The sequence below is a fragment of the Sinocyclocheilus anshuiensis genome, unplaced genomic scaffold (genome assembly GCF_001515605.1).
Source record: "Sinocyclocheilus anshuiensis isolate Anshui unplaced genomic scaffold, SAMN03320099.WGS_v1.1 scaffold413, whole genome shotgun sequence".
NCBI classification, from domain to species: Eukaryota; Metazoa; Chordata; class Actinopteri; order Cypriniformes; family Cyprinidae; genus Sinocyclocheilus; species Sinocyclocheilus anshuiensis.
Window position 1 is genome coordinate 1,220,497 of NW_015536481.1, and position 24,718 is coordinate 1,245,214.

A 24,718-nucleotide genomic window follows, 5' to 3' on the forward strand; every position below is an offset into this window, starting at 1 on the left:
AGCACACCTGGTCTGGTTGACTACAGCAGAAACAGTGAGTTCACAGCAGCACAAACACACACTGGGTGTGTCCTCTGACCCAGAGACAAACAAATTTTCACACTCTCTCACACACTCTGCTTTCTTTCTCTCTCTCTCAGTTTCTGTCTCACACATGTTTAACCCTTATGTTTGTTTCTCTGCCCCCTGGTGTAGTCTTTATCTCAATAAACTGTCTCAACTTTCATACTAGTCGTTTGTCATGTAGCTTCCCTCTCTCTCTGTCTGTCCCTTACTCCACCCACCTGCGGCTACAACTACTTCCTGGAATGTCGTCACTTTCAAGGGCAGCTTGTGTGACAAGGAACACACTCACACACATATAAAGGAGGAACTATACTTTTGCCTTGAACTGACTCAAATAGCCTAAATTATTTTTCATCCTTTATTCTATTCCATTACACTTTATTTCTTTCTAGCTTTAGATAAAAACCCTGCTTTTGTCCCTCTTAGATGTCACAGAATATCTTGTTAAACTTATTGGTATTACTGCAATTCATAGATTTTACTTCCATATATCAGAAATATAGCCACTTAGATTATTAGTAGGGACCTAATATAATAATTTAAGAACCAATCATTGGAAAAACCTATATTGATGAACCGCAAACCTGAATATTGTTGGGAACGTGTCCCCTTCAGTGTCTTTGGTGGTTATGGTCCTGGGTCATATTTTAACAAACTCTGAAAACATACTTTCAGAAATCCAAACTTCCTTCCTAGTCCACAGAGACTTTTTATTTAAACTAATATGCAAGATGACTCACTTTTTGACTTCAGACAGACATATTTCAACACTCGACTGCCCGTATTTACATCAACAACGTCTTGTCTGTGTTCATAGAGTAAGCTTATGAGGAAGTAGGATTTCTACTGTAAAATACCAGAAGGACTAATGATAATGATGTTTATTTTTAACCTCATTTAGTATATTATAGCATAGTATTAAAGGCACAGCAGCAAAAATGGCTTGCTCAGTTGTAACAATCAGAGAGCAAAACAATCATAAATAAACTAAGACTTTTTTGGATGAAAAAAAAAAAAAGATTAACATAAGTGGACATTAGCAGAAAAATATATAAATTGATCCCATTAAATATTTTCTGCATATTGATGGATTCCTGACTCTGCGCAGTTTGTTTAACACACAGTAATAATAATGTTAATAATAGTACATGTCAAGCTGTTAATTATTAATAATCATTAATGATTAATGAAGGATTATTTTTAAGGAATCACCTAGTTGCAAAGGTAAATTCCTGTTACTGAATCCAATCTTTGAGATCTCAGACTGCAAGAATAGCACTGAATAGGCTATTCTAGTGCAAGACAAAGAAATAAATAATTAATTTCTCATTTGGGTGAGCAAAGAGAAATGTGCAGATAAAATGCAACACGCACTCAGATTTATGTGAGTAATTGTGTCAAGTGTGAGACAGTGGGGTGAGATTCACTATCAGCATCTGTGCTTACCAAAGATGCACTTGCAGCCAGTGGCTCTGTCCTCTCCAGGCAGGGTTTGACTGTAATTGGTGTGTGTGTGTCGTGTGTGCTTCTGCTCTCTAACTTATGGTCTTCTGCATTTGATGGAGTAGTGTGTGTCAAAGTGTTTAAATGTTTCTCAGGTGGTTTGTCTGATGGTGTGTTTGTGGAGCTCAGGCTCTGATCACCCAGCCCTTCATCAGAGGTCATGACATTAGGTGAGGTCAACATGTCCTCTGTTTCTGTGGGTGGGGCTTGTGACTCTGAATGTTTTTTTGTGTTGTCTACGAGTGTCATGTGTGTGAGTGTGTCATTGGTGTGTGGCGTCTGTTCCCCCCTCCATGCACCCTGCTCCTGACACAGACAGAGAAAGAGAGAGACGAGCAAGTGTGAATTTTTTGTTGGAATTTATTTTTTTTTCAGACTTGAAAGGAGCATGATGGTAATCACACAGGAGGTATCAGAGGGAGAGATCAGGAGAACATGCACAAGTGTGTATAAGAGTCAGTGCGTTTACATGGCACAAAAAGACTAAATACTAAACATAAATAAACCATATCCTGCTATTCTTCTAATATTCTTGAGAAGGAAAAGGCTTACTTTTAGAGAATGTGTCATGTAAACACAATCATTCATGAAAAACAAATGAATCATAATACACATGCATTTAGACATAACTGTGCAGAGTGAGCAGCCATTGATTAACTGACTTTTAATGTTCACATTACATTTGTTTCACTCCACGAAACAAAATCTGTTCAACAATCCTTTCAGAGTAACCATCTTATCTTGCATTTAGATAAAAGAAACACTGCTATACAGAAACCAAAATAAATACATGCCATATAAAAGATTTTAGGATCTTTTTGGTATTATAGTATTGTATTTAGTAGTTAAACGTCAATGAGAAGATACCATGCAATGGTAAAATACACTGATTTTACTGCTTAACAAAAATCAAGACATTTAATGCAATAATTACAATTAAATGCAGAAAATAGTAATAATGAAAAGGTAATGAAAAGTAGGTGTCCACATTTTTGGCGGGTAGTACACAATGAAATTTGTAAATAAAATAATTTTATATCTATAGGAAACTGGCGGGACTTACTGTGCAGCGTATATAAAAAAATAGTGGTTTTGAAATGTTAAGGTGCGGTCATATTTATCGTTGCTCTGAGAAATTTTGTGGGTGAACTTTCTACTGAATTCATCACAGTGAACTTTGCCTGATGGACTTCTGGTGGCGAAATATTATTTCCCTATTCACAAAGTTGAAATTTATTTGGTTCATATTTGGTGAACTTTGACAATTCGTAGCACTGACCACTAGCAAGCCTCTTGGTTTGGCAGTGACTTCTGTGTGGGCAGAGATCTATATCATTGCCAAAGAGCAGATAGATCCACAACAAGGTGCTCATTCTGTCAGTGTCTATTCAGCCATTTTTCTATAACACTATACTTCAATATTATAAATACATGAATAAAACATCTGTTTAGAAATCAGTTATTTAGGGTTGGTTTGTTTGCTAGCTGGCAGAATAGATTCTTGGCAAAATTCAGTTGAGCAAGGCTAAGTGTGAAAACACCGTTATAATATAGTTGATTATAATAGGATCCAGTTTTATTGTGCAACACCACACATGTCCAGTATAGACATGGTATAACATGTAAACATTGATATTATGGAAATAGACAAAAGTTCAAAATGCTCTTTGGAATGATGGTACATTTACACCATATGGAACATTTGGTATAATGTTCTCTCTTGATCTGCAGAATATCCTGACAGAATTAATCAACATCATAAAAAATATTTGAAAAAATAATAAACTCCTCAGGAAGTCGCTTTAAGCCCTTTTTAAACATTGATTTGTTTGATTTATATAAAAATATTTAGCTTAATTTTACCCTTGTTTCGTTATTGTGAACTCAATTCTGAACTATTTGAAGAGATTCTCTCCTCAGAATTCTTTATTTTTTACACATCTGCCATGTAAATGCACTGGGAATAGAGTTCTAGCTCTAGAAACATCTACATCTAGGGGTGGTAGAGGTAGGAGTTAAGACATGGAGGTTCTGTAAGGAGAGAACTACAACTAGGAGACCAAACACCTCTGCTGGCCTCTGGAAGGGGACGTGGAGATCTCTGTAACAGAGGAGGTATTGGTTACCATGTCTGCAGGGAGAAACTGGCTTTCCACTGAGGCATCTGTTTCAGATAAAGCTTCTGATACACCTGCTCCTGAGGCCACAGATGTATCTGCTTCTACCTGCAAACACAGGGAAAAAGAGCTTACATACTCTGATATGATATCTGGCCACAGTTCCAAAAGACTACAAAAAGTTAAAAATCGTTTTAAGTGGCCACTTTACACTTTTTAAAGAACACAAATTAGATTTTTTTTCAGAGCTTGCAAGGCAGCAATGATTTTGCTCCTGAATATATTACACATACACATTAATGTGATCAAATTAAGAACGGCCATTACTATAGAGGTCTAGTGTTACCTTTGAGTTTGTTGCTTCTGCTTTCTCCAAAATCTGTTCTGTAGAAGAAACCACGTCAGCAGAAACTGAGTCCTGCACACACACACACAAAAAAAAACATTAATGTCTATCACATGATTGGTTACCCAAGACAGATTAAGTCTAGTATCAAACTGAAGAGTTTGCAAAATAAATTTATAAAGCTCCATATGTTGTGCATTATACTGATTTATCCATGGATAAGAGTTCTCTACATTGTGCCTATGAAAACCTCTTATGCATGACAGAATCATGGGATTGTATATGCATGTAACTCATGGTTTAGCAAAGGTACATCAATTGTTAAATTTTGAATAAAACAGATTTAAGCTAAACTCTATAAATATACTAATTATATTTTAGACCAAAATAAAAGTTAGATTTGCATAATGTTTAAAATTATTCATCACATGCCACATTTGCAAATGGAGATCACAGCACTTGTGATTCTCAAGTACAGGGAGTATCTGAAAAATAATAAATGCAGACTCAATGAAAGAATGGAGTCATACTGCCCCCTAGGGGCAATCAAACTGCACTGTTAAGAAAAGTCAAATCAGGATAATGTTTATATTAAACTGGAGGCGCAAAAACAAAAACAAACAAAAAAAAAACACTGAGATGTGACAAAGCAGAACTATGAACCATGTGATGGAAAGAGTAAGCATGTAGAAAACATGACAGTAGAAAGCAGAGGAAACATCAGGAGGTGTCCGGGGCTGAAGTCTCTGATCCCTCTGCATTACCTCCACAGTCATGCTGGAGGAAGCCTCAGAATTCAGAGAGGTGGGTGATCTTCCTCTTGCCTCCTCATCCTCATTTTTTACGCAATCTTCATAATCTTCATTGTCTTCATCTGAAGCATCTTCCTCTCCATCTCCTGGTTTATCAAAGAGCTCCTCCTCTTCCTCGGGCTCCTGCTGTCCCATCCCATCAGAGACACACACATGCACAGCAGCAGGCATGAACACAACCATGCAACCACAGATACACACATTGCATCAACTGGAGTTATGGAGATGTTTCCTCAGATAGACAGACAGAACAATAAAAACATTTACAGAAACAAACACTGTTGCTTTAAACAAATAATGTTCTTTTGTACTTTAATTTATCAAAGAATACTGAAAAAAGTAACATGGTTTCCAAAAAAAATTACCAGCAGAACCATTTTCATAACTGATAACAATAGGAAACGTTTCTTGAGCACCTAATCAGCATATTAAAATAATTTTTGAAGGATCATGTGACACGGAAGACTGGAGTAATGGCTGCTGAAAATTCAGCTTTGCCATCACAGATATAAATTAATCAAACATATTAATTTATATTAATAAATATGCATTTTTAAATACATTAAAACAGGGTTATTTCAAATTGTAATACTATTTCACAATATTGCGGTTTTTACTGTTTTACTGTACTTTGATCAAATAAATACATCTTTGGCTTTCTAACAGCTTATCTGTGCATTTATATAAATAGAAATGAACATTAATTTAAAAATACAAAGTAGATTATTGTACATTTAACATTTTTATAATAAATGTGGAAATAACTACAAGAATATGATTATTTTCAGTATTAGTGTCTCTTACCATATGTAAAAGATACTTTAAAATAGGCATTATAAAAGGAATATGTACAGTCTATGTTTGTTGTTTACCTATATATTTTTGTTTTGAAGTAACTGTCTTATGAAAGCAATAATGAAATAAACTATGCATTCTGTGCCCAACAAAGCCCTTTAGCCATGACTACATACTGTACCTTATATTTATACACCTTATCTCTTAATTCTCATACCTGTGTTTCTGTGGGGGTATGGCTGCTACTCTCAGAGATCCAGGTGAGGCTCTGCTCCGGTGTGGATTGCTCCACCGTCATCAGCGCAGCTCCTGACTTTTTCAACGCGTCCTCCTCTACATGCACAATCTGAATCTGACCACTCTCCTGCACACACATATTATAATCAGTATGTAATCATTGCCTCTGGATCATTAGATTCTAACAGTATTTAGTCTGACCTGTGTGTCTTCCTCAGTGATTGTGGGTGGAACACTGAGGGCCGGTGCATTGAGGGGTGTGACACAGAGAGGTGGGACAGATGTCTCCTGTACCTCAATCAAGTATTCTAGAGCCAGCTGAGAGGAGACAAATATAATACTGAGCATTATGTAAACTGTGTTTGTATGCTTATGTGTTCATATACTGTATATGTCTACCTGTTCAAGTTCCAGCAGTTGTTTCTGTAGTAGTTCTGCTTTTTTGAACACTAGGAGTGTGTTTTCAGCTTTGTCAGGTAGACACAGACCATCCTTACAGTTCTGAATCTCAGCAACTGTCCTTTTCATCAGGTCAATCCTGTCTTCTGTTGACTGCAAACACACATGAAACACCCACAGGAATCAGGTGCTTGATAGTAACTACACCATTTTAGTCATTTCCATGCCTGGTCAAATGTTTAAATACAAGGCAAAATTTTATTTCACCTTTAGACAGTCCCGACTGATGTCTTTGGTGGTCAAAGTAGATTTGATTTTGGCCACATCTTTCTCCATGACCTTCACCTCTGACTCAATGGCATCCACTTCCTTAAAAATGCGCACACACACATAAACAGATGAAATTCACAGATTCATGAAATTCCTAAAATAAAATAAAATAAAATTCCCTTTTATAGATAACACAGATGTGCATCCTCATTTGGAAAATTATTCATACACGAACTAATTAATTGAAGTTAATTATTTAATTAATCGAATATATAATTATGTATATTTAAGTGTGTACGTGTACAGGTGCATCTCAATAAATTAGAATGTCGTGGAAAAGTTCATTTATTTCAGTAATTCAACTCAAATTGTGAGTCGATGGTATATCCTTATTTATTTTATTAGATGTCAGTGTGCTCACTGCTGCTGCATGCTCCAGCTGAGAGAGAGGTCCCAGCAGGCTGTGCTGCATGTCTGCCACAAGTCGATCAGCATTTGAGAGCTGCTCCTCTAATGGACTGACATCAAAAACACTTCCCATCTCTGTCAGCACACTGCCGAAACCATGTAGAGCCCGTCTCATCTGAGCAGAATCATCCAGAACCATCTAAAACACACACATACACATGTAGAGTATTATTTGACATGAAAATGATAAAGCACTTTTAGCCTAATACAAAGATCTGGGCCAGTAACCAAATACTAAGTTTAAACCCCACAGTGGGATGATACAGGTTTCTTCAGCAGTCAGCTAAATGATAATGACGTGTCTGAGGATAATACCTGCAGTGCATTCACATGACTGTCCAGGCATCTGGCAGTGGTGTATGTGCAGGGTGTCGTAAGCCAAGACTGAGCCTCTGAGATCCAGCTCTGTGACCCCTTCAACATCTCCTCATGCTCCTGCATCCAGTCACGGACCTACACGGAGACAGTTTAAATAACACACTTTAGATAACACACAACTGAAGTCATAATTCAGTTATTATTCACTGAAACTCCTGTTTTCCTTTCATTCGACTCTGTCATGTTTAACTTTTTTGCAAAGCATCATGGGAGTCTGAGCAGGTGACCTTGCTGAGGAAGGTAGTCCTCTGTTCGGCCTGTTTGGTGAGGTGTGTGTGGGTCTGCTGAGTGTTGGCCATGCTGTCTAATAACAGGCGGCACTCGTCTGGATGCATTTCATTCACGTCTTGTAGCTCCACCTCCACCTCAACTGCCGTCAGACGAGTGTGTAAACGGTCCAACTCGTCCCACACTCGCTGCAAAGGAACAATAAAACACTTTTTTTAATCTGTGTCTAGACTTCACAGTAGTGTAAAAAACCTAATTTAAAACATTGTTTCACAGAACTTGCACCTACTGCACCTACTTGCTGTAAGCAAAGGCAGGTTAATTTTGAGCTTTCAGACAGACAATATTTGTGCTACAGTACATAACAGAACTGCGACTCTGTATGTTAAAAAATAAAAGTGATTTATGGATTATATATTGAGTATTTTGTTTAAAAATAGTGTAAATTAATTTAAAGGTGACATATCATGAAAATCTGACTTTTCCAGGTTTTAAGTGCTATAATCAGGTCCCCGGTGCATTTACCAACCAAGGAAGCATGAAAAAGATTAACCCAGTAACTTTGTTTTGGTAAGCCTTTTTCTGTCCCAGCCTCAGAGGAGACAAGAGAGCAGTGGATTTATTGATTTATTTACTGTATATTGCTGCTGCCACACAGATCTAAAATAAACATGCGATTTATTTCCCGGCAGTTTACCTTCACAGACATAACCGACTGTTTTTTAATGTAAACTTGTGTGTGTGAATGAGAACTTAGTTTAGTACTCACATGCTGTGACAGCCGCTTTCTGTCCGTGTGCTTCGGATGTGTGCACTCAAAAAAAACGTAATCAGAAATGTAAACTAATATGGTTTAAAATGCATGATTTTGGCGCGATAAACATGATAATCAGAACCAAAACAGATGTTTTTTAGCAGGTACCAGCTGAAATGACACAGCTCTATTCTGGAAAAGGGGGCGGGGAGCAGCAGCTCATTTGCATTTAAAGAAACAGGCCCGAAAAACAGAAAGGGGCATAATATGTCTCCTTTAATAGATTAAACAATAAATGAAAAATTAGTTATTGGGTATGTGCATCAAGTGAGCTTTTTCAAACTACTGTATGTGTAAGTACCTCATTACTCTGTATTTCAGATTGGTTTATTGAGCATCTTCATAAATGCTGATTAGCTCAGCATGCAACACAATAAAAAAAATAGGCCCAGCACTGACTTGCAGCGTTACGTCTGTTACGCTGTAATGTGTTATATGAACACCAATATGAATATATTGTAATTTTACAATACAAAATGTGTGAAACAGATCTTAGACTGAGCTAAACTTATGGCTGACCTTCTGTGTGGTCTCAGCTTCAGTGAAGTTCAGGCTCTTCTGTTCCAACCAGCTCTGAACTGATCCCAGACCTGCTTTAATCTCAGAGATTTTAGCACCCAGCCTGTGAAGTGGGCCACTTTTCTCCACAGCTGTCTTCACCTGAGAGTGAGCAAGTGAAATGGACATAAAAACAGACAAACGTCATTTAAAAAAATCAACGGAATTACTATTATCACTCTTAATTAACAAACACACAGGGCTTACCTAACTACTCTGATGTGTGTGTGTGTGTGTGTGTGTGTGTGTGTGTGTTTGAGTGTGTATATGGATGATGCAACACACCTCTTACACCTGTGAATGAGTGTGTGAGTTGAGTATGTGTCTCTGATGCAGGGATCTATCTGTTCTAGAGTGAGATGTTCTCCTTTCTCAATTCATTAAAGATGAGATAAATAGCAGAAGTTGTGAGCGAAGCACATTTATTTGAATTTGAATTCAGTAATGAGTAAAAGTATTTTATATTCTGGTGCTCTTGTCAGCTCACAATGTCAATATTAAAATAAGAAAAAAAATTTAGACAAATGTTGCTGATATCTTAATTAAAAGTTCCCAACTCAAAAATGTATGTTTTGATGAATGTAAAATCTGGGTGCTGAAACAAAATAAGTTGGGAGCCATTCAAAGAATGTATCAAACCTGTTCCTCCACTTCCTGTAATGACTGTGAGACTTCCTGTAATAGTCCCTCTATCTCTTCTGGAATTGATGTGTTTTTGTCCAAGCACATCATCTTCAAACTATCCGATATATGCTGCAGAACAGCCTTCTGGGTACACAGCTGTGAGTGAACCTCCTGTTTAGAAAAAAAGCGACATTACTCATCAATTAGGTTACATTAGTAATGAGTACATCTATGTACTATGTACATCTAAGTACATCTAACCATTTTCAATTTTATCCATTTAATTTAAAAAGTACTTCTTGGTACAAGAGTTTTTTTTTCCAAAACAAAGCTCATCGAAGCATCATAAACAAGAACAGCAAAGGTAACTAAATTTGACTGGTACCACAAATTACACAAGCATTCACTGAGGGCAGTCGCGAAGTGAATATAGAGAAACAGACAAAACAGCTGAAATTTGAAGTATATATATATATATATATAAAACATGAAAATCATGTAAGAGTTGTATTCAAATAATTATAATTATAAATTACAGATCCAGGAATAAAAACAACACCTATAATTGTCCCTTCAGACTCTTCCATTTTTCTTTGTACATCATGATGAATATCAGCAGATATTTTACCATGTGTTTATACGTTTTACTTTAATAAAAACAGGTTACACATTTTATAGTGGAAGAATTTCTATTTTAAGATTCTACTGGATATAAAAGATCAAAATAGGTATAATAAAGCAAACACTTACATTTATAGGAACACCAGAAAGCACATGGAAACGATGCACAATGTGATATTCTTCTATTTATGTGATATTCAATGCATATCAGTCTTTCATTTAGCACTAGTTTTGCTGGCTGACCCAGTCACTGATGATGCTCTTAGTCCCTCAAGCTTTAAGATAACAGAACCAGAACAATCCACTCAATAAGCTCTCTCTGTCTCTCTCAGCCCTTTTCACCTCTCCAGTTAGTGAGATAAAGCTTCAACCCCCTATTTATATTATAATGAGCCATTTTAGATGGGAAGAAAAGCTGCATAAACAAGATCCCAAAATTACCAAAAACCCAGAGGGATTCAGAGTCAGAAAGGACCATGCATTAGAGTGAGAGAGAAAGATTATCAATTCAGATCACTTTATTTTATTAACAGTTATGACTTCTGCTGTTCTACATAATATTTTATGTTTATTCCTACTCAATCGGTTTTATTGCTTTAACATTTTGGCAGTATAGTATGGGACACATTCAAGAAAATTGAATTGAGAGGGGGGTTTGTGTGTTAGAGAGATAGAGAGTGCATTAGCTGACATCATTACTGGCGTTGGGATCAGACCTGGAGGATCCACTTACAGGTGTGTGTGTGTGTGTGTGTTTAGGGGATACGGAGTGTGTGCTTGTGAGAGTGAATGAGAACAAGAGAGAAAGTGTGTGTGTATCTGAAACAGTGAAAAGAAATTGTGTGGGAATGTTGGACATGACTCAGCAATTCAATCAGAACACTAACACAGTGCCCTCTCTTCTCTGTGTGTGTGTGTAGCAAAGAGGTAATGAGAGAGAAAAACAGAATCTACTGCAGTGTGTGTGTTTGAGAGAATAACTGTTTAAAAGTCTTTGAATCTTTAAGAGTGTGTGTGTTTGAACTGATTGGATGGAACAGCCTATTCAGCGCAACAAACAGTCACTCTCTCCCTCACACAGTGTTCTAACTAGACAAAGCGCAAGCAAATAAAAGCTCGTCTTAACCAGCGACAGTCATAGTAAGCTATAAAACAGGATATTTTGTTGATTGGTTTCCATTTCTACAAATTACTTGTCTCTCAGAAGAGCCTGATTGAGACAACCAATACTGAACAATAAAACCTAACACTAAACAGCATTGTATGCCAGTAGCCACAGTATCTCTGATGCCCAGACATAAACACTGCTGCATTAATTAATTTGTCAGTGTCTATGCAGTTTTATTAATTTGCAAAATGTCTTAAAATATTAGTGAAATATAATTTCAGTATGCATCTGCACTTTTGTATGTGCTTTGCTCTTCCAGTATGTCATGAGATCTGTTAAGTCCAGGGCACACTGAATCTGTCAGTCTACTCTTTCAAAAACTAAATGACAAAAAAAATAAAAAATCCCAAACATTTATCTGGCACAAAAAACAATGAAGACTTCAGTTAGTAGACAGCATTAAATATACACAAAAAGCAAGCAACTAATCAAAATAGAAAACTAATTTATTTAATTTAGTGGAAAACAACAGCATTGAGCTAAATGGGGAAGTCGTGGCCTAATGGTTAGAGAGTCGGACTCGTAACCCAAAGGTTGTGGGTTCGAGTCTCGTACCGGCAGGAATTGTAGGTGGGGGGAGTGAATGTACAGCGCTCTCTAATTCTGAGTATGGGTCACCATACTTAGCCACATGTCACGTCACTCACTCTCTAAATGCATTGAACCATTGCTGCTACACCACAATTAAAGGGGACATCAGATGCAAAATTCACTTTTACATGGTGTTTACATATAAATGTGTCTTAGTAGTGTATGGACACAACCACCCTACAATGATAAAAATCCAATCACTCCTTTTTTTTTTAATCCCCCCAAAAATAAACTGTCAATTATCAAGCCGTTTTGATTTTCTGAGCAATATGACACTATACTGCTCTGGCCCCGTCCACAACTGCTGATGGACTGTCCCGTATTTGCATATTTCCGTCCATCAGCCAGTTGTACGCTGTCTGCCATTTTCTCCGTGCTCAAGCAGCTGTAGCGACAACAAATTTCTTGTAAGCAATGCAGGTGTTTTGTAGTTGGATGTAAAAGTGAACACAAGAGTCTTCATTTTCTCCCGACATGAGAGCCACTGAGGACGCATTGGATTATTTTTGTTTTTGATGGTAATGCGCCACCAAATACGCAAAAAACAGAAGAGAGGGCTGTGGTGAGCAGTAGCTCATTATCATTTAAAGAAACATGCACCGAAATGGAACAGAGCTGTTTTTGACGAGGTAAAAAGAGTGTTGTCTTATACGATCATTTAGGAATTTTAACCAAAGTATTTTGCAGACATTTCATGAAGACCCTAAATAAGCATACCAACTTGTGGAAAATGGGCATCCAATGTCCCCTTTAAAAAAGCTACACTGTTTTGAAAGCAGATGATTTGTCATGCCTACTGAAAAATGTAGTCAATTAGTTGTGCAACAAATTATTCCCCAATACAAAAAGGTGGAGTATTATTCATGGGTGAGAGGTATTATTCATGCAGTTCATCATGCAGAGCGAGGGCAGAGATAATGAAGTTTGCTGGCCACAGTCAGTGACAAACAGAACACTGTGTCAATGTGTCAATTAGTAATTCTCAGGCTGGTGAAATAGATTTATTAACTGTAAAAAATCTTGCTTGTGCAAAGTTAAAATGCAATTCTTTAACTCAAGTAAAAATAAAAACATCTAAAGTGGATAAAAACCAGCTTAAAGGGTTAGTTCACCGCAAAATGAAAATTATGCTGTGTTTTACTCACCCCTGAAGCATCCTAGGTGTATATGACTTTCTTCTTTCAGACGAATCCAGTCGGAGTTATATTAAAAATTGTCTTTGATCTTTCAAGCTCTATCGTTGTACTCAGCGGGTGTTGCATTCCTTCGGTTCAAAAGACGTGAAATAAAAAGCACCCTTCCACAAAAAAAAAAAGTGTCTCACACGGCTCCGGGGGGTGAACAAATGCCTCCTGTAGCGAATCGATGCGTTTTTGTAAGAAAAATATCCATATTCAAAACGTAATAATCACTTTAATGTAGCTTGCACCAGCAGTCGTACACAGAAGCAGTTCCGGGGGAATGACGTCAGTGCGCATGCGCGGCTCAGAAGTGACGCACGCGGAGAGATCGAAACCAAAGCACAATCACAAGACAAGTGACTAACCTGTAGTTGTTTCTTGCTGGGCTCGTGCTCCAGTACAGCGAGGAGAGAGATGGCAGATTCCAGCCACTCTCTGACTCTCTCCAGCTGCTCCTGTACTCGTTCCCTCTCTTCCACCTCTGTTCTTACTGCCCTCAGACCCTGAGAGCTACGTTCCTTTAGACTGCAGGACACACAAGTTAAAAAAAGACATGTTGAACTCTCAGTCCAAGTCCATACTGCAAAATGGATGCTATAAAGGTAGGAAGAAAAAAAAACCCTGATATACGTCCCTGAAACCATATATCAGTATGTTCTCATTCAGCATAAAATAAAACTTTCATATGTGTAAATTAAATATAATCAAAATATGTAGCTAAGACTGTGTGCGGGTTAATGGTCTCAAGTATGTATGTGTTCATTTGGTCTCTCTGGGATGGGACGTTGGCGTCCAATGCTGACCTACTTCAGTCTGTAAGCCCACTGATTTGGAATTAACATGTGGACCACTGGGACATGGAGTCCACAATAGGAAATATTAGGCAAAAGACAATCATGTTTCGAGAAAACCAAAATTTAAGATAACCTTAAAATAGGAAGAAGGAAAAGAAAACTGAAAAAAGCAATTAGCAATACGCTAAGTAGATGCCTGACCTATGGTAACGTTCTTGCCAGGCTTGAAGCTCTTGGCACAGCTCAATGGGCGGGGCCTGTTCCAGGTCCGGGGGAACGCCAAGCAACCTTGCAGCTCTTAATTCCAAAGCGGAGAGAGCTCTTTGTTCACAGTCCAGTCTGTCCTGGTACTGGGACCAGAAGAGCAGCAGTTCCTGCAGCTCATCACCAGTCAGATTCTCTCTGCTGCTATCTGGAAGTTCTGCATCCATTTGCTCCAACACAGTGGCTGCCTGCTCCACCTGCAGAATGACAGCAAAGGAAAACAAGCTCAGTTTTTCTTATCTGCACAACAGTCTTTCATAGTGTAATGTTTTATTTAGAGTAAGCATGCCGAAACGAGTTTCATTGTTATTTCACATGCATGTTGATATACAGAAGGTAAAATTCCCACTATCAGATTTGGTCATGGCACTTACACTCCTTGTGACACTGCTCCACTCTGCTTCCAATTGTTCTGAGCGTGTCTGCAGATCATTGGCACAGCGCTGCAATCTTGCCACCTGACCCCAGATTGCGCTCACGGCATCCTCCCTGTTGGCTCTGCACCCATACAGTGAACACCACTCTCTCAGATTCTCCAGTTTTCCAGGAAGCATGGCAACCTCTTCCACTAGAGCCTAAAAAGATGAGAAATACTTAAATGTACTAGCCTACCAGTAAAACCATATGTATCTCATTGCATCAGTTGGCAAAACACAGATAAATGATACAGATCTTTAGGTTATAAGGGGAACTAATGTTAACAAATGCTAGTCTTTCTACAGGAAAGGGTTTTATTTGACTTTACCTTGAGTTTCTGTTGCTGGTCTTTGCAGTCTTTGTGTGAAGTAAATTTTTTGGAGGCACACTGTGATAGCAATGTTTCTAAGTCTCTCACTTGCTGGCAAAGCTCCTCGTAGCATTTACGAGAAAGTTTCTGGCACTCAACACACCTTGTTATGGACAAGAATTTGGTTAATTTCAACATGGGGTATTTGTAATTTGATGACAGAAAAAGTTCTTATACAGTATAATACTCTTTCATACTATTGTATTTACCTCTTCAAAGATTCTACATGAATTTGAGCCTGGGCCTTGAGGGTTGATAGCCTGACCAGGAGCTCGCCTAGAACCTGCGTGTGCAGAAATTCAATCTTCTGTGGCTTGAAGCAGGGATGCTGTGGGGTTTGAGCTTGAAGCTGTGAAACATGTGATTGGATCTCTGTGTCTAGGGTCAGTAAAGCGTGCTGTGTGTCTTTGAGTCTTTCTGAGCAGCTTCTAGCAGAGCAGACTGAGGGAAGGAGGACCAATGCAGCTCTTTGGAGGAACCGAATGGTATCAATCACTGCTTTGGTGTAATTATTCAACAGTTCTTTAGCTTTAGTTAGGCTCACCTGAAAAGACAGCAGAAATCTTCCTTGACTTTATCTGCTTAAATGTATATTTTCAACAAAGATTCTGCATATGATGTTTCTAAACATTTGCACCAACTATATTGCAAAGGAACAGATCAATGAAACTGTGTCAAAGATGAAACAGAGTAAACTCACCATTCGTTGATCACACTTTTCCAAAACCATATCCTTCAAGCAAGTAAGCTGTTTGGAGTCCTGTGGAGGTTGAGCTCCAATCTTTTTTTCAAGAAACTCAAGCACTCGCATTCTAGATTCTACATTCTTTCTGAGTACAAAGCACGTTCTTAGTTGTTTTTCAATCTCTGCCTCTTTTGGTTCAATACTACAAGGCTTTTCCAATTCCTCATTAGTGTCTTTGAGAAATTGCTTAAGTACTCTTTTTTCTGATGGATAATGAATTTGTTTTAGCAGATCCCATTCCAATATCTGAAGATTATTGCTCACTGCCAATTCTGAGGTTTTGAGACTTTCCAGGATTTGTTTAAATCTTGCTTGTTCAGTAGAGAGCTGAGATGGATACAGATCTGCTATGATTTCCTGCAGTTCATCCATTGTTTCCTCAAACAAGAGTTTTATTAAAGAGATTTGGATCAGTAGGGCCTGACAGGCTCTGTAGCGTTCCTCTTTGTTGATGCTCTCATCTTTGGTCATTGGGATCTGAGCCTCCATTTCCTCCTTGACATCTTCAATGCACCGACTGAAGCTCAAGTACCTTTCATGAGCTTGTGATTTGAGATCCAAATCAATCATTTTGTGGTACAGTTCAGTAATAACACATAACAGCTCTCTTCTCTTTTCCTCTGAACAGAGACCGACTTGCTCAATCTGAGATTTGCGCTCCACAATCATCTGTTTGAAGGGTTCAATAACAGAGAGGGTATCCTTGGTAACAGGAAACCTGTGTCTTTTTACATCAGCTAACATTTGTCTCAGGCTGTTCTCAAGAGATGATACCTTCCTCTGAGAGGATTCTTGGCTCTGTATGACATCCATAACTTTTTGGCAACATGCTTTCTCATAGAGAACAATACTCTTGATGTCCTCTTGAAGGCTGGTGAGTTTCTCATAGAGTTGAGTATTCTCTGAGACACTTAGCTCTGATGCAATGTCTCTGCTTTTCATCAGAAGGGCTTCAGTGACAGCGGACTGCTTTTCTGCCTCTCCAAGAGTGTCCTGGATCTGCCTCAACCTGCGATCCAGGTCTGCCACACTCAAACTTTGATAATCCTCTCTTCTCAAAGCTTCCCTCTGCAGATGTCCAACCACCCAGGAATCAATATCTGCTATCTGCTCTGACATCTTCTCCCGGGTCTGAAGACCAGACTCCATCTCACGAACTGCCTCAGCCAGTTTTCCTGCTGCTGATTTGGACAAATTCTCTAGGACATTCAAGGATGAGGTCACCATCGAAACATCAGCCTCATCTAGGTCACAAATCAGCTCAGTGACTTCCTCAACCAAAGCCTTCAACTGGGTTTGCTTGGAGCTCATCTCAGACTGCGATTTCTTTAAATCTTTAATCTGTCGATGGACTTCTTCTGGAAGCAAAGACAGCTTTTTCTGTCGTCCTTTGACATCACATTCTGTCTGCTTGGCCCAAGCCAGAGCATCTGTCATCACCTTTACAATTTTACTTAATGTTGGGTTGCTGCTGCTAGGGGTTGCAGCTGCTAACTTTTCACCCATTTGATCCTGCTGATCTTTTATATGCTGAAGGTCCTGCTCTATGCTGGATGTCTCTGCCTTGAATTGGAATTCCTGGGCAAGTGCCTCAGAGGTCTGCTGAAGGTAGAGGTACTGCTGATGGGTGAAAGTGAGATTAGCATTTAAAGTCATCATTTCTTGAGCTTTCTTGCCATCCCATAAAACTGGTGGGGTTTTTGATGCATCCAAGGTCTTCTGAATATTCTCGAGATGGTCTTTTAAGGCACTGACCTCTTGAATAAGGCTGCCACTTTCTTTAGCATAAGCATTGACCTTGTAAAGAGCAATTTCTGCATCCTTCTCCAGCACCCTCCACTGGCTTTGCAAGTTGTTTTGCTGTGTTTCAGCTGCCTGTCTCTGAGGCACACTGAGGTGGGAGGACAGTTTTGCATGAGTCTGAATTAACTCACCGAGAGCTGTCCTTTCCTGCTCCATGTTTCTCATGAAAGAGCGTAGCCTTTCCTCCTCGGCAAAACTGCTCACGGCTGGAGAGCTAGACATATAAAAGATGAATTTATGGGTCTTTATATTCTAATAAGTGGTTTAGTGCAACAATAAACTTACTCAGTGTTTAATGTGATAAGTACAGAAACAACAAGCTTAATAGTAAATACGTACGATCTCAGTGCCGCACTCTCAATTTTGAGTTTCTCCAGAATAGCTTTGACTTTCTGGGTCTGTCTGTCAAAATCTGCAACCATCTGTAGTTGAGCTTCCTTGGAGTGAACCGAGCTTGCTGCATCCCACAAAGCTGCACTCCACTGGGCACTCAGCTGTTGCATCCCCTCGGGGTCATGAACTGTGCCATTAGTGCCACTGCCAATGTCTCCATTAGCCTGGTCTTGTCTAGACAGCATAGATACCTGTCTCTGGGCACACCTTCTACATTCCTAAAATAATATAACAATACAAGTACTAAATGAGCTCACCTCCCAACATAACTCAGGATTCTAATACAAAACAAAAATCAGCAACACTACTTTTACATATTAAATATTGTCCCACCTCAGCCTCCTCTAGTTGTTTGGCCATGTCTGTGGAGTTCAGAGCAGCTGGGCAAGTTCGGAGGTCCAGTAAATGGAACACTAGCCTTTTTAACCGAGCTTCAAGATCAGTGCTGGAAGTGTCAAGAAGTTTCTTGGTACTTTCATGTGGTATACCCTAAAAAAAAAAAAAAAGCTTTTTGAAAGAACAGCTGACATAATGCACATTTAATTTTTGTTTATGTTTATTCTAAACTTATGTCTTGACACTGTTTAAATCACAGTATTGAAAGATTATGTGTACTTCAATTCAGATGCATTTACATTGTGATTGTGCCTCAGATGCAATCAACTGAAACTCTGTTTGCAAAAGTGTGACCCAAATAACCCATATAATTAGCCCATAGGTCAGCATCAGGTCAGTGTATCATGAGCTCTCCATGAGAGAGGTCCTATCAGGTCATCATGAGGTTCATTGGCTCTCCATGGGGTGTTATTGTATTGTTTGTAGCACATTTGTTACCCGGTATAAAGGTCTGGTCTCACAGACATTACCTGGGGTTAAGATTCTTTGAAGGACTACATGGTAACATCACTGCTGAAGAACTGCTACACCACTGCCTTCAATACATTTTTCTCCCCACAAGAACTTTGGTCAAGCTTACTTATTTTATGTATTAGAGAAATCTAGTACATTGGTGAGCCACCCAAACGATTGTTCAGCCAAATACAGCAAAATCTAACAGTATTTTGAATTTAATGTTATAGTGGTTAACATTTTTAAATATTACCTCCATGAGCACACTTTTTGGTCCCTTTTCAGTCATTTTTTTGATCTCCATGAAGATATCCTTCATTGTGGGTCCCTCTGGCTCCCCCTCTTCCTCTGCTGGACTCTCAGTGATTTCAGGCATGAGACCAACTTGGGGAGAAACATCCACATCTTGATCTTGTGGCTGCAACACATAAAAGATTAGCAGAGTAAACTAATTGCTGAACTGAAGACTAGCAACTGCATTATCTCAAATACAGGATAAAAGACTGCAGATGCATAACTGAGATATTAAAGCAGTTAATGAAGTACATTTAATCAAACTCAATCAACAACAAAAATCAGAAAGCCATTCCCAACATTTACAGTGCCATAAGGAAGAGGTGATGGAACAGAAAAAAATGTTTATGCCCTCTCTGTAAGCCTGACCATAAAGAATTAAAGAGTATTTATTCACTGATAGAGGGCAGTAATGACTGCATGCATGGAGCTGAATACAAATAGATACATATAGGTGGGTTATTCAGGAGCTACAGATGTTAATTGAAACTTTGTTAGAAGATTGCTTTTTCCATCAGAGTTCAAACCTAATGCAATAGTTCTGCTTGCTAATTTAGACAATTGGACTGTTGAAAAAAAAGGGGATTAATTTCACCCTACAAATCAAATATTGAGACATCCTCAGTTGAGGACTTCCATTACAGTCCAGCATGCAGATAACATGCAGATTTGTTCCTTTTGGTGGAATCATGCACATTAAAGTTACCTGCATTTCACTGATGTTCTCTGTTTGATTGATTACACTTATGGGTTCTGGGACCAAGGTATCAGAGTCCTGCCCCTCCTCTTGATGCTCCTGACCAACCAATGACTTTGTATCATACTCCTTTTTATCTTCCTGTTTAGTTATTGCTTCAAAATCAGCTTTCACTTCCAGTCTTACGAACACAGAAACATTTTCATTGTCTGAACTTTCTTTGTCGCTGGTTGTTGGAGTTGGTATGACCTGTGGCACTTCTGGCGCCAATGGAGCTCTGTCAGCTTCTATTTGATCTTTCTTTCGACTGGTTGGTGGAGTTGGTAGGGTTTCCTCAGGTTGACTTTCAGGAGTGGTTGAAACCATCTCAGTTTCCACTCGGCTGTCTTTTTGCCTCAGAGGTGGAGTTGGGTTATATATGCTCATATCTTCTTTTAGATTAGAAGCACCTGTGACGATTTCTTTTTCAACTTGTGGTGTGGGTTTCACAAAGGTCTCTTTCTCTTCTTGGTTTTTGCAAACTGCCACATCACTTTCTACCTGACTAATTTTGCGTCTGACAGGTGGAGTTGGTTTAACAGTGTGCTCTTCCACATCTTTATGTTCAACAGTTTGCTGATTATCACTTTTTCCTAATTCAGCACTGTAAAATAATGTGTCACTCTCTGTCTTATCCTCGCATCTTCCTGATGGTGGAGTTGGTTGAGGTGCCAGATCAACTGATAATCCTTTATCTTCACCTTTTTCTTTACGTCGTCTTGCTGGTGGTGTGGGTTGGGTCTCCAGATCAAGCGATAATCTACTATCTTCTTTTTCTTTATGTCGTCTTGCTGGTGGTGTGGGTTGGGTCTCCAGATCAAGCGATAATCTCCTATCTTCTTTTTCTTTACGTCGTCTTGCTGGTGGTGTGGATTGGGTCTCCAGATCGAGCGATAATCTACTATCTTCTTTTTCTTTATGTCGTCTTGCTGGTGGTGTGGGTTGGGTCTCCAGATTGAGTGATAATTTACTATCTTCTTTTTCTTTACGTCGTCTTGCTGATGGTGTGGGTTGGGTCTCTAGATCAAGAGATAATCTACTATCTTCTTTTTCTTTACGTCGTCTTGCTGGTGGTGTGGGTTGGGACTCTAAATCAAGTGAAAACCTCTCACTTCCCATTTTCTCTCTACGTCTTCTGCTTGGTGGGGTGGGAAGAACTTCTCCCTCTATCTGTGATTCAATATTTAAAAATAACCTATCACCTTTACGTCGTCTGGTGGGAGGTGTTGGTGTGACATCCACCTTGTCTAATTGGACCTCAGTTTCACCCTCATTTTGTCTTCTGACTGGTGGTGTTGGTTTAGGCTCAGCTTCTATGGATTTCCCTTTATTAACCAATGTCTTTTTTGTCACTTCCTCCTCAGGGATATGCATGGTGTCCCCAGATTTCTTCTCTGATGTTGTTGACATTCTTACCTTGTTTGATTGGACATCGGTTTCACCTTCATTTTGTTGCCTGACTGGTGGTGTCAGTATAGGTTCCCCTTCTAGGGATTGTGTTTTATCATCTGATAGAGTCATCTTTATCTCGTCTTCTACAATGACACTGATAGCCTCTGCACCTTCAGGTTTCTTCTCTGATGTTGTTGAAATATTCACCTTGCTTGATTGGACAGCAATTTTCTTTTCGTTTCTTTGCCTGACTGGTGGTGTTGGTTTAGGTTCAGCTTCTATAAAATGTGCTTTTTCATCTGATGGGGTCTTGTTTGTCTCTTCTTCTACAATGACATCTGCAGTGGCTCCAACTTCATGTTTCTCCTCTGGTGTCAGTGAGACATTAATACTTTCAGATTGACACTCAGTGTCCCAGTCACTCCATTCCTTAATGACATACAATGCTTCTTCACATTCAGTTTTCTCCTCTGGTGATACATCCACCTTTTCTGACTGGACATCAGTTTTGTGGTCATTCCTTTGCTTGATTGAAGGTGTCAGTTCAGATTCAGCCTCTATGGATTCTGCTTTATCATCTGATGATGTTGTATTTGTCTCCTCTTCTACAATGATATCCATGGCCTTTTCACCTTCAGCTTTCTCCTTTTGTGTTAAGACATTTACCTTGTTTGGCTGGGCGTCAGTTTTACTCTCATTTCTTTGCCTGACTGGTGGCGTCATTCTAGGTTCAGATTCCATGAATTGTGCTTTTTCACCTGATGGGGTCTTTCCCATCTCTTCTTCTACAATAACATCTGTGGCCTTAATAACTTCAGGTTTCTCTTCTGGTGTTAGTGAGACATTACTTTTTTTGGGTTGTACCTCAGTGTCCCAGTCAATTAGGAGCTTGATTGGAGGTGTCAGTTTAGGTTCAATTTCTTTGAATTGTGCTTTACCACCTGTTTGGGTCTTTGTCTCTTCTCCCAAAATGACGCCAATGGCTTCTTCACCTTCAGGTTTTTCCTCTACTGTTGTTGAGACATGCACTTTGTTTGTTTGGACCTCAGTTTCTACCTCATTTTGTTGCTTGACTGGAGGTTTAAGTTTAGGATCAGTTTCAATTAATTGTGTTTTATCATCTGATGGGGTCTTCTTTGTCTCTTCTTCTACATTGACATGCATGACTTCTCCAACTTCCCTTGGTGGTAGGTTTTGGTTTGCTTCAACCAGTTCAGATTGTTCTGATGCTTCTAAAGGTCTGTTTGTGCTGGCTAGAACCCCTGTTTCTGTTTGATCAGATTTTGCCTCATATTCGGTCTCCATTCTTTCTGACACTGAACGTTCTGATCCCTGAATCTGTGCCTCAGAGGGTTCCCTGGAAAAAGTAGCTTTATGAGCATGACGTCTCTGCATCTCCACCCCCTCAGGGAAGTCTTGAATAATATATCCGCGTTGGATTTCATTCGGACCATTATTTGTAGTCCAGTTCCTCTCTCTGTCAGCAATTGCAGCATTTGGTCCATTGTTCCAAGAAAATGTTCCAATACCTCTGGCAGCAGCATCTCCACTAATGTGTACTTCAGCAGGTGGACCTGCTTTTGTCTGCACTTGTCTATTAGTGTCTATATCACTGAGCCGTGACTGTTCTGGCTCTATTGCTGAACTAATTTCTAAAACATTCACCATACTTGGCTCATTAAGAGAAGACTGGATGCTAATTGGTTCTATGGCTACTTCAGAAATTTCAGCTTCTGGAGGGGCCATTGTTTCATGCTCTTGCTTGCCCAGTGTTATCTCATTTAAAATAGAACTAGCAGAGGCTGCATTCACTGTAGCACCATCTGAGGGTGTGTGGGAGTGTCTGTCTACACTATCTATGTGTACTGTATCCAAATCTAAAATGAGCGCAGCAACCTTTTTGGTTTGTGCTTCACCTTCTCCACAAGGTTCCTCTTGAGAATGTGAAATATATGAGTCCTCTTCCTCTTTATCTGGCTCTGCAGTCACTGCTTCAGTGTTCTCACCCTCTACTCTATCAGCAACTGAACTCTCAACTACAATAGACAACTGGCTTTCTTGTCCTTCTGTGCTAAGACTCTCAGTGCTGTGTAATTCCAAGTCTGTGTCTTGCACTGTGGTTTCCAAGCTGTGGACAGCTGCAGATGAGGGAATTGGCATCTTTTCATGTGAATTCTCATCATTATCAGACTTTGTTTCCAAAGAAACAGAAACAAAATTCTCACTTTTAGTTTTATTTGCACCATGGCTGCTTGTAGGAACAGCAGATTCATATACTCTTGCTGCTGGTTCAGGTAGCATCTCTGTGGTTAACGGAACAGTTGTTTTGACTTCAGTCTGTTCAGTGTCAATCTTTAATATTGGTAGTGATTTTCTTGCAGCGTGAATTTCTGTTTCAGTTGAAGATTCTGAGATTACACATGGAGGGATCTTGCTGTCAAGGTATTCAGATGGCTGTACCTTAGCTTGTTCACTGTCATCTGTCATTTCAAAGCTCTCCGTGATAAACGATGAAGAAGAAACAAATTCCAACTGTTCAGACTCCTTTGCTGATGGTGTCACAGCAGAAACCTACAAATTATATTTATCATCTATACTTACATATTACTGCACTTAATAGCCAGATACAACAAAAGTCTAGAAATATATTTGTATATGAATATGTAAATTTGTGAAATTGCACCTGCGAATCCACCTGAATGCTTTGAGCTTCCAGTGACAACCTCTGAACTTCCTGCTTCACCTTCTCCTCCAGATTCTGAAACGCAGACTCATCTGTTTAAACCACAACACATTTCATGTGAAGCATCATCCCACAGAATTGAGCCATACTCACCTTGAGCTCCTGTTTAAGGTCATTCATGTGAGTGTCTGCTTCGTTTAATGCTTTCGTTCCGTCTCTTTCAAGTTTGCCAGCCAAGTCAGGGCCCAGACATTCCCTCAACAGTTCTTTATGGGACAGCGCCACCTGCAGGCTTTTACACAGTCTCACACCTTCCTCAATTGCAGCCTAAGGAGTAAAAATATTGCGTGTTTAAACGGTAACAGCAAACTTACTCGTTCAAATGGACCAGTCTAGTGCAGGTGCAGAGTTTTGTTGTGTACTCACATACTGTATGCAAATTAAGACACAAACACACCTGCATGGATGTGGCTGAGCTGCAGGGAGGATTTGCATGTGTCAGATTCCATGACTGTATGTTTTGTAAGGCCTGTCTCACACACTGCACAGTGCTGTCTGCACGGTCATTCTGCTTTTCTGACAGTTTCGACCACAGACTGAGGAAGAAAACAATAATGATGATTCTCCAAAATGCACTTCTGATAAATAAATATTACACTGTAATATAATACAACATTTTACTATAATGGGCAAACATGCTATCAATTGTACAATTAAATAAACAGGATTCAGATTCAAATAGATTCAAATTCATTATTACAGACATTTTTGCTTTGAACAGCTTGATATTTTATTTCATTTG

General features: G+C 39.1%; 1 protein-coding gene across 1 annotated transcript in view; it reads right to left on the minus strand.

Annotated features, from left to right (window-relative positions):
* LOC107683575 (nesprin-2-like) overlaps positions 1–24,718 on the minus strand; it is a 97,537-nt gene that overhangs the window by 44,865 nt on the left and 27,954 nt on the right. The window contains exons 53-78 of the mRNA XM_016479652.1: positions 24,374–24,512; positions 24,070–24,243; positions 23,917–23,991; positions 19,812–23,804; positions 19,065–19,229; positions 18,296–18,451; positions 17,909–18,180; positions 15,722–17,783; positions 15,231–15,565; positions 14,980–15,124; positions 14,609–14,809; positions 14,172–14,431; positions 13,542–13,701; positions 9,631–9,786; positions 8,953–9,093; positions 7,619–7,807; positions 7,329–7,466; positions 6,967–7,152; positions 6,543–6,644; positions 6,276–6,428; positions 6,078–6,194; positions 5,857–6,003; positions 4,857–4,970; positions 4,033–4,104; positions 3,696–3,794; positions 1,513–1,875 (exon numbers count right to left, since the gene is read on the minus strand). Of these exons, the coding sequence (XP_016335138.1) occupies positions 1,513–1,875; positions 3,696–3,794; positions 4,033–4,104; positions 4,857–4,970; positions 5,857–6,003; positions 6,078–6,194; positions 6,276–6,428; positions 6,543–6,644; positions 6,967–7,152; positions 7,329–7,466; positions 7,619–7,807; positions 8,953–9,093; positions 9,631–9,786; positions 13,542–13,701; positions 14,172–14,431; positions 14,609–14,809; positions 14,980–15,124; positions 15,231–15,565; positions 15,722–17,783; positions 17,909–18,180; positions 18,296–18,451; positions 19,065–19,229; positions 19,812–23,804; positions 23,917–23,991; positions 24,070–24,243; positions 24,374–24,512 (10,114 nt within the window). The remainder of the gene's footprint in view (positions 1–1,512; positions 1,876–3,695; positions 3,795–4,032; positions 4,105–4,856; positions 4,971–5,856; positions 6,004–6,077; positions 6,195–6,275; positions 6,429–6,542; positions 6,645–6,966; positions 7,153–7,328; positions 7,467–7,618; positions 7,808–8,952; positions 9,094–9,630; positions 9,787–13,541; positions 13,702–14,171; positions 14,432–14,608; positions 14,810–14,979; positions 15,125–15,230; positions 15,566–15,721; positions 17,784–17,908; positions 18,181–18,295; positions 18,452–19,064; positions 19,230–19,811; positions 23,805–23,916; positions 23,992–24,069; positions 24,244–24,373; positions 24,513–24,718) is intronic.